The 10,409-nt window shown below is 42.8% G+C and overlaps 1 protein-coding gene across 1 annotated transcript in view; it reads right to left on the reverse strand.

Moving 5' to 3' along the window:
* Positions 1–10,132: 10,132 nt before the first annotated feature.
* LOC119582773 overlaps positions 10,133–10,409 on the reverse strand; it is a 7,527-nt gene continuing 7,250 nt past the window's right edge. Inside the window, exon 2 of the mRNA XM_037931200.1 lies at positions 10,133–10,409. This exon is cut by the window's right edge and continues 1,371 nt beyond it. Coding sequence (XP_037787128.1) covers positions 10,233–10,409 — 177 coding nt within the window. The 3' untranslated portion in view covers positions 10,133–10,232.

Consider the following 10,409-nt stretch of genomic DNA (forward strand, 5'->3'; position numbering starts at 1 on the left):
CTAGTGGCTGACACGTGGCACTTGGATACCATTCAGATGTCACTGTTATTATTGAGGATTTAAAACCCATTCAAGGAGTAAGTGTTATTGAAGTTTATAATAGAATAATACTATCTATGCTAAAATGAGGGTTTCATAAATATAATATAATGTATAAATATAAAACTACTCAGATCGTATATAATGGCATGAATCTATGCAATTTGTTTGTTTGTCAAAAGTAGTTATGTTCCTACAAGAAATTAGTTATATTGAACCTTTTATTGTTTTATCATTCCTAAAATAGAACCATTGTTTCTCTTTTTTTAGGAATGGGTTTTGTGTTTTTGTTCGGTTTTGTGGTGTTTGCTCCTGAGAAGTCCTTGGAGAGATCCACCAGATTGTAAAGCAGGTGCCATCCTTAGGAATCCTCTGAACTGATACAGGAAAGAAATGAAGGAATTTGAGGAAAGTCTGTACAGACAAAGGATTCAGGAAGGAAGACATAAAAGAAGGAATACACACATTAGTGGAGAAGTGGACCTCTGTGTCAATTTAGGTTTTTTAGTTGTACAAGTTTAATGATTTATAATTCAATATATCAAGAAATGTAAGATTAACAATTGTTTGATATTCCCCTTCTCTCAGTTACCTCTAAGACTGAAATTAGATCATCAGTAACCCCTCTTATGATTATTATATTTTATAGTGTGGGTTCATCAAGAGTTGACTCAGGTAAAGATACAGGAGAGCTCACACTTGACGTTAATTAATTGTGCCCCCTCTAGATAAAGCCCGAGTGGATTTCGCAGTAGAAAGGGAAATAGTGGCTTTGACAATAGAGAGCAAAGTGGGGACCAATACAGTTGATGTCCGAAAGCTTAATAAATGAAAATGCGCATGATGTGGTTTTCCTGCTGTCATGGTCCTCCTGTTTGCACAAGGTAATGTGAAGCGATGGTGTAGTATCCTAAATAGTTTTAAGTGCCTTCTCGCTTGCAGCTGCCACCACTGGCTAGCCTAGTGCGAAAAACGGAACAGCTCTGAATGAGACTCCCTTGCCAGTTCACAACCTCTCCGTCATCGACCCCCCTAATGGAAGCCGCCTTGCCGCGGTGGGGGGGCATGAGGTCCCAATGATCTGGTGAAGTCCGGACCAAGGGCTACCCATACGAGGGGTCACCAGTGAGGGATGAGACAAAAGGCTTCCTGGTGCACCAGTCCTATGAGAGGGGATGGTGTACCCACCCTGGTTCATCCCATCTTGGACCCAGGGAGAAACTCTCCCACATGGTGTTGCCGTGCGTGGCAATATTACCAGGAACCGGAGTCCTGGAGGTTGAAGCGATGCTGCACGTCTGCGCCCTGCGCTAGCAACACACCTCTTTTGGTCCCTTTATTCTGGTTAGACGGGTGGCTGATCATAGCCCCGTCAAGTCAATCGGCTTGGTCAAATAATGCTAGGTCAAGCAGGCACTATTCAGTCCGGTAGGACATAGGTCCCGCGACTGCCATCAGTACTGTATAGGGGCTGCGTATAATTTCCTCATTACCCTGTTGCTGTTGGGAAGACTTTTGAACCCCAACTATAGCTTCCCCTCATTGACTCCATGGTGGGTGGGGGGGTGAGGAAATGAGAATTCCAATTTGTATGAGTACTACAAATTTCAAAGATCTAGCTCTCTCCCTGACGACCTGCGCAATCCCTTCTAACCATTCTCTCTGGAAAATCACACGTCACTCCTGGAACCTTTCAAGCTTCCAAAGGGACGAATGGGAATTCTAAATGTTCCCGGGCTCCCAAACCAGGTAGCAGGGTAAAAGTTCCTCCTCAATCCACTAAGGAAATCTTACCTGGTAAATATGAAAGCATTTCATAGATGCTACGGTCCGCTGTTAGTGAAGACCATTGTATGGTGTATCAATCATGGATCTTGAAATTTTTGGGGTCATCAAAAATAGTTGAAGTATGTCAACGTGATCCTCGCATCACACCACAGCGAGATTGGTAGCCTGATAGTTGAGGTTTCGTCACCAGACAGAGTGACCGTCTGCGGCGATATGCATATCCTGGGGCCAATTTCATGTTCTCCTCACAAAACCCTCAATCAGTGTAGGGAATTGGTCTTTCCCGGACCTGATGAGGTAATTCTGGGAGAAACTGTTTTAGAGGAACTAGAGAATTTAATGTAGTGGCAGTAAAACGTTTTTAGGAATAAAGTTGCTGGTTGGAACAGTCGACAAACCAGCTCTTCTTCTAACTTTTACACATTAGTTCCTTCCAGATCAGTTTTAAGGTTAGCATGGTACCACCTCAAGGTAAAGCCTTGTGCCCAACTCTATGCGATGCTTCCACACTCCCTAATGTTATTGGGCTGGAGCCAACTCTTGCCCGTTTTAAGAAATGGACAACCTAAGCGTATGTTTAAGTGTGGTACAACAGGCATCAAGGAGATGACAACTGTCCAGGTCCCAATTGCTGTTACCCACTGCAAAGAGCTCATGAAGCCTTCTTCAAGCAATGTAAAAGGTACAAATTTGAAGGAAGATTGGTTTTTTAAATAAGGAGCAAGGAGAAAGTAGTTTTTCCAAGCAAGCGACGTGCCCATGTGCTGTTTGCGACAGCCTATGTAGGTCCTTTTGCTTCGGTTCTAGCCCATCCTCCTTCCCACCACCCTTTGCCCTCCAATGCTTCTTACAGCAACACACTCTGCCACTTCCTCTAACCTCAGTCCCAAAATTGGCTGACACCTGCCCTGGTGGTTGTTTCCACCAGACACGGAGTAGGAGTGAGGGTCTATTTGAGGAGACTTCCTCCTCCCAAAGTAAGGTCTTTGGACCATCAGGCTAAGGCTTCCAGAGCCTCAATGGTGACAGCTCCAGTGCCACCGACATCCACTAGGAGCATCTGCTGCTAGGCAGAATGCTCCTGAATTAAGCTCATGCACTGCCCTTTGACCCAGGCAAAGGAATCTTGACACTGTCCAAAAGAACTCCAGCTCCACATAACATCCACAGGGCCTGTCCCAATGCCGCTATAGACAGAACCCCTGAAGCAAAGGCTCAGGGGTCGGTCCTTTCCTAGGCAAAGATCCTGAACCTGTCCAAGGGAAACCTGTGGGAAACTAGTTCCCCAGGGGTCAAACGAAATATTGAAAAATGTAACTCCCATGATCATGGAAAGTGACAGCTAACGGTGTGAGGCGAAACCTTGACCACAGGTGCTGCCTCAACACCTTATGAAGAAAATATATAAAGAACTGGTACCCTAATCCAATGGAAACTGTCAGGGAATTCATGGCAAGAAATGGGAAAACTGCAACATCTGATAGCTTCATGGAACCCCGTTTGTGTTGCCTAACAAGAGCTTATTGACCAGGGAAACGTCCCCCCCCCCCATTTTCCTGAGAGGATTCCAGTTGCAAGCACATTATGGAACTTTGCAATGGGCCTCATGGAGGAGTAGCAGTATGGTAGCTCAGATTTCCCTTCCGGCCATCCACCTGCAGACAACACTGCGTGAGGCCTGTAGAATAGGCTTGACACGGACCTTACACTGTTGCATGCATCCATCTATCCTTCCTCCACATAATCTGAACATTAATGATTTGGAAGATCTACTTGGGGTCAGTTGCCACATCCATTTCTACTCTTGGGAGATTTCAAATGGTCGCACACCTCTGGGGAGACACTTTGTGCAACCCTTGAGGAAGGGCCTTGAGTCCTTGTTCTTAACACCAATCCGGCACGTTGGCAAGATACATCCATGCCCACTGTAACACAGGTTTAATTTATTGTATTCCACACATAGATGGGCTCTACAAGAAAGTGCTTTAAGTCATCAAGGGGTCACTTATTCGTCCCACCTTTCTCACCTGTTACCCCTTGTCTTGACTTTTGAAAGGATCCTTTTGCATTATTTCCTTGTATTAAATGTTTAACACGATTTTAATAATACTTTAATAAATCATAACATCATAACAATAATACAGTATTGATATCAATTGTATTAAAGAAAAACGCGCATTTTTTCCTCCCCGCCAATTCAAGGAATGGGGAAATCACGATCAGTCATCGTGAGGCCTACTGATAAGAACTCCTTGGGAGCTGAGCACATGTGGAGCCCTCTGTAGTAACGAAAATTCACAAAAAACCTACAAGGGACGAACATAAATCCGGGGTGATTGGGTGGGTTAAGAGTAGATGCAGTTTTACTGAACAATACACTACTCCCAACACATTTTCAAATTCAAACTGGGACATTCTCCAATTAGACCTATTCAAATAGGTTCACCACCTGATTCACCAGTTGGAACTTCCTTGTTGGCAGGTCATGGAAGACATTGCATGGAAGTGACCCACTTCCAATACTTTTGGAGGGAGGGGAATGGGTATTCCAGCCAATGGAGTGCAGAGATGCGACTTGAACATGCGGACTGGAATCTTTTTTATGATCAACTGCAGTATTGCAAGGATCTGTGAATGATTTTCCAGTGTAAAATCAAGATGCTGTTAATCACCTCACTTCAGAATTCCCTTGCAAAGCAGAAGGCATCCATTCCCAAAAGTACGCCATTACCGTCGACCTCCAGTACCATGGTGGTTCTGATGAATTGCAACAACCTGTCAGAAGCAAGAAAAGCTGCCTTAAGGGCAGTAGAAACACGCCCCAGCATTGTATACCCTTGTCAATTACAGAGACCCGAGCCAATGCCAGCGGCGTGCTAAAGGAGGCTAGACGGAGTGTGGAGACATTATGTCTCCTCGATTTAACTCTGGGACTCCCTTAGCATGGGTATTGGGACAAGGATGCGTAAGGATCGCTGGAAAGAGCATATCCATGTCACAAAACCTGCTCTGAAGATAGATGGCTATCTCACAGATAAGAAGATGTTTGCCAAATGACTAGCTAAATCATGACAGAGATCTCCTCTGGAGCATCTTACAACTGCTCGATTCTCACACTTTTTCGGTTTTTCGGGCGGACGAATCAACACCCGTGTCGTTCTTCAGTAGAGTACCTGCAGCAGAACTTCCATATAACTTGCCATTATTGTGCAAGGAATGGACTCTGCTTGCAGCTCTTGCCGTAGGGAAACTTTCCCCCAGGAAGTGACGGTAATTCATCCCAAATGATTCTCACGTTACCATAGAGCTCCCAGAGTTTTCCTGTCAGACTATTGTAGGCTCTATAGAGAGGGCACAGTGCCCATCCAAATGGAGAGAAGCTATAATCATCCTGTTCCCTAACTGCAAAGATGCTTCCGCACCAGGAATTACCGACAATTTCCCCTCACCAGCTGCCATCCTGCAAGCTGATGGAGAAATGTTGACCATGGCTGCTGGAAAAAGGAAAACATGTTAATCCCTATATCAATATGGCTTTATAACATGTAAGATCAACCACATATGCACTTGTGAGGATGGAAACTGCTAATATGGAATTCCTTCGCACAGCGACGTCACATGATAGCAGTCTTCTTTGACCTGAAAGGCTTTACGATACTACTTGGATAGCATGGCATACTCATGAATCGTATTACATTTGTTTAAGAGGAGCATTACCTACTTTCCATACAAAGCTGCCTTGCTGACAGAAGTTTAGAGTTCGGGTTATGAAACAAGTTTTCTCTAACCTGGAAGATCAGCTGGAGGGGTCCCACAAGGAGTGTCTTAAGTGTGACCGTTTTGGCCATTGGCTATAATGACATTGTCAAGTTGTTTTCAATGCTGTCTCTGTAATCCTGTATGTGGATGACCTTTTACACTGTACTGCTCAGAGGAAGCATTCAGGAATTGCAAGGATGCATGGCAGACTGCAATAAATCAAGGTTGTACATGGGCAACATATCATTGGTTTCAAATTTTCTCCAAGGAGACCATGGCTATCATTTCCCAAACGAGGAAAGTTCCATCCTTCCCTCTATTAGGATTCAGACCCCACTGCAATTTTGTCAAGAGGTTGAAGTACTTGGGTCTAATTTGTGACTCAAAGACTTACGATGGTGGCCTCACTCAAACATTAAAAGTGAAGGCTACAAAGCACTTAGTATTTTGCGGGTTCTTTCACATTTATCTTGGGGTGTGGCAGACCGCACAACGCTTTCTACCAGCTTTACCGAGCGCTATTTCGTAGTAAGCTTGCCTTGGATGTGAAGCTAGTCATCTGCCACTCCGACTGTTTCTCTCCGGAATGTTGGACTTCGGTTCATAATGAGCTCTCAGAATCGGTACTGGGGCTTTCAGGTCTCTCAATGTGGAAGTCCCTGTATGCTGAGAGTGGAGAACCAACCTCTTTCATTACACCGGGACTAAATTAACCTGAATTTACTACACGAGACTACAAAGGATTCCAAGATCTCTACATCCAGATTGGTTTTCAAACCCCCCCGTGAGGATAGCCTATCTTGGGAGGAAGAATGAGGAAATCTTGTAGAAGAACTTCATTTAAGTTCTCACTAAGGTTCTGGCTGTTGGAATTTCCCCATTCCCCCCCTTGGCAATCAGTTGAGCTGGATTTGGGGGTCGGAATTGGGAAGGGGAGAGATCTGAAGCAGAAGTCAGAGAGAGATTTCTTCAGCACATTTCTAAGTACCACGGATCGGACGCAATATATACAGGATGGTTCGAAATCTGGAACATGCGTGTGGCTTTGCAAAGCAGTGAGCAGAAGGAAGACTGCCAATCTGGCAGTCTTTCTCTCTAGAAGCATTATCTCCACCGCAGAGTTACATTGCCATCTCTTGCAGCAGTTAAGATGACAGTTTTAATGAACCATTCTATTGTGATATATTGTTGCTCTCGTAGTGCCTTGCAATCATCACGAAAGCTTAAACTCATCACATCCAATAGTTGAGGGAGGTTCAAGATTGGCTTTCACTGATGTCACCACGTAAAAAGATACTCTGTAGTTTTGGTGCCATCGCATGTTGGTGTCAGTGGGATGAAGCGAGCGACAGAAGGCCAAGGCAAGCTGCCGCTCAGCTTGTGATGCTCTTTTTTCCTCTCCCATCACGACCGACCTGAAACCCAGCTCCAGGAGTTGTCTTCGCGATAATGGAAGGAATAATGGATGCCTATCTCCAGAAATAACTGCGAGAGATTATAGATGACCTTGGCAGTTGGTGACTAGCATCTATACCAACCGAAAAGTGGAAGTTGCTTGAACAAGGCTAGAGAACGGGCACACAGAACCACATGAGACTGACTACTGGCCGATGATGTCCTAAAATCAGCACTTTGTGAGGGAATCCAAGAGCCCTTTAACAAATCGCACCATTAGTTGAAAGATGTGCAACATTCTCAGACCAAAGATGTATGTACGTGTCTCCCCCATATCCACAGAAGAATGTATTGGGGAGGATTGTGACATAGAGGGTCTTATTAGGTTCCCTTAGGGAGACTTATATTTTAAATAATTCTAATTTATGCATTATGTTTTATGCCATAATTTTTATACACTTAGTTATAATATTTATGCTTTGATTTTTAATTTGTTTATTGTTATTATAAGATATCTATTGTAAATTTTTAAGTTTTCAATTTTAATATTTCTATTTAACAAGTAATTCGCCGCTAATGCCTTAAGCTTGTTTGACGCGCAGGATAAATTTTGAAATAATCAATCAATCAATCAAGAGGGCGTTTGACTTGGTGCATTTAGAATTGCTATGGGAAATTCTAAGACGGGGGAATTCTGACACTGATTATTGGCCTAATATCAAACCTATATACCGTTATTGAAAGAGCTGTAAAATGTGGTGGCGGCCTATCAAACTTCTTCCCTGTTAATCGGGTTGAGGCAAGGGTGTGTCCTTGCAACCAACACTTTTTCACCCTCAACGGACTGGATAATGGGCAGAACTACTAGCCAAAGTCAGTGTGGAGCAACGCTGGAAAATATCAAGGTCTCGTACCTTGACATTGCCGATGATGTTGCTATCCGGAGTCCCTGGAGTCACTGGTGGCGGCTCTTGATGCATTTAGCAATGAGGTGAAGCCCTTAGGCCTAGAGGTCTCCTAGACGAAGACCAAGTTTCAGGACTTTGAGGGCCTGTTAGGGGAACCTGTTCAGTCGATTCATGCTTGTGGCGAGGGCGTTGAAGTCACAGAGAGCTTTGCATACCTTGGTAGTGTAATCCATATCTCTGTGCTATCAGACCAAAAAGTCAGTAGACGGATTGGTCTGGCAACAGGAGCCGTGAACTTGATCAACAAGAGCATTTGGAGGCGTCGATACCTATGCAGAAGGACCAACCTACGTCCCTTCAAGGCCACGATACTGGTTTGCTCTATGGAAGCGAAACCTGGACGCTATCTACTGCCTTGGAGTCGTCTGGATGCCTTTTGTAACAAGTCTATTCACCGGATCATGGGGTACAGTTGGCAGGACCATGTGTCCACGATGGCCGAGTGCCTACCTGGAGACTCACCATGAGGGACCCTCATGGCTGAAAGCGAAGGGTGGATGCGGCCATGCGCCCCCGTCGGCGTTAGCCCCTTGATGATGATGATGATGTGTATATATTTATGTTTATAAATGCATGAGTATATATACACGTTGATCCACACACACACACATACATACACATATATTATATATATAATTTATCTACCTGTCTATCTCTCAGCATATATGTATGTGTGTGTGTGGGGGGGAGGGTTAAGGTGACTTAGGAAGGAATCAGTTATAGACAATGTTTTTTATTCTTAATTCTGGAGTGCGCGCCCTTCTTTATATCTTTCTTCATATCACAATTTCGGGCAATAAACCTATCATTGAATTTCCGAGATGGGGATACCATTCATCTTTCAATTGCATTTGTTATACATATGAATGAAAGTAAATGCCAATTAGATACACTTTATTCGGAAAAGGAAAATAAAGTACACAATATTGTCATTCCAGCAATTAGTTTCACATCCTAATTTCACCACTGAAATAAAAACTTGATAGTGAAGATTATAAAAAAATAACCTAATTTGATTTAATAATATTAATGTGTGTAGCATGTCTTGATGGCCTTAAGGCTCGTGGGGTAGACTGCATTTATTCCTCTGTTGAGTGTGCATACTGAAGGTAAACCAGTCATAAAAACAATTGTAACCAATTTATTTTATTTTATAATCACATAAAAGTAAACAGGTGGCTTATCACAACGTAAATCTTAACAATAAACATTATAAAAACACAAGGAATATTCTCTTCTACCAAGTCAAATCAACACTAAAGTTAATAATTTTAAACCTTCCTTCTCCTACTAATTATAAATCAATAATAATCATAAGATATATTAAAAACGAAAAGTGAGTTGGGATCGAAACACTCACACCTGCGGTCCCCTGTATTTTCCGTTGTTTACTTGGACGAATAAGTCACCAATCCTCCTCTTCTAACTTTCCGTCTTCCTTTATCTGTTGTTCTTTTCCCAATTCATTACTTGGTGCAATCGGAAATGTTTCCTTAGACTTATAGAAAAAAAAATCCTAATAACATCGAGCTGTAAATGTACTGAGTTGGTGTTGCCTCATTATCCTCAGCCTCAGGACGAGAGCAAGGACCCGTCTCAGTTACCACAGTTCAATACATGTGGATTCGACAATGATATTAATTCACTTGTCGAGCATTACAACCTTCAATTTCCGGATAAAACAAGATTCTTAATATCCGGCACTTGACATACTTGCATGGGGGAGGAGGGCAAGGACGCCGCCTGACGAAGGTTATAATGATAAAACTGGTTACACTTTCTTCCATTCAATTGATGCTTTAAGCAAACCAGACATTTACAGATGACTGTCATAATTTACTCTATCAGTTCTAACACTATATTAGCTATATTGATATGCCTTCAAAATAAAAATACATAAATAAACATGTCGTTGGGGTTTGGCAATTGTGCATGGTCCAGACATGTTTACAATTATATCCAAAAAGCTTTTTTAAATGTCGAGTCAATATCGATCTCGACATATATATATATATATATATATATATATATATATATATATATGTGTGTGTGTGTGTGTGTGTGTGTGTGTGTGTGTGTGTGTGTGTGTGTGTGTGTGTGTTGTGTGTGTGTGTGTGTGTGTATGTATGTATGTATGTATGTATGTATACACACACACACACACACACACACACACACACACACACACACACACACACACACACACACACACACACACACACACACACGTACATGTATATTAGGAACAACACCTAAAGCTTATACGTGTGAAACAGATTACCCCTACATTAGTCGAAGAACTTTGGGATTGTTTCGGATTTCGTCAATTATTTGGTTGACAAACGCCTTGTCTGTGTCGGTCCTTAGCTTTGGAGTTATCTCTTTCTTTACGTCGTTAAGAACGCCATCTAAATATTCAGTGAAAGTCAAGGGCTCTGCAATTCTTGTCATTCGATCTAT

The sequence above is a fragment of the Penaeus monodon genome, chromosome 16 (assembly GCF_015228065.2).
Source record: "Penaeus monodon isolate SGIC_2016 chromosome 16, NSTDA_Pmon_1, whole genome shotgun sequence".
NCBI classification, from domain to species: Eukaryota; Metazoa; Arthropoda; class Malacostraca; order Decapoda; family Penaeidae; genus Penaeus; species Penaeus monodon.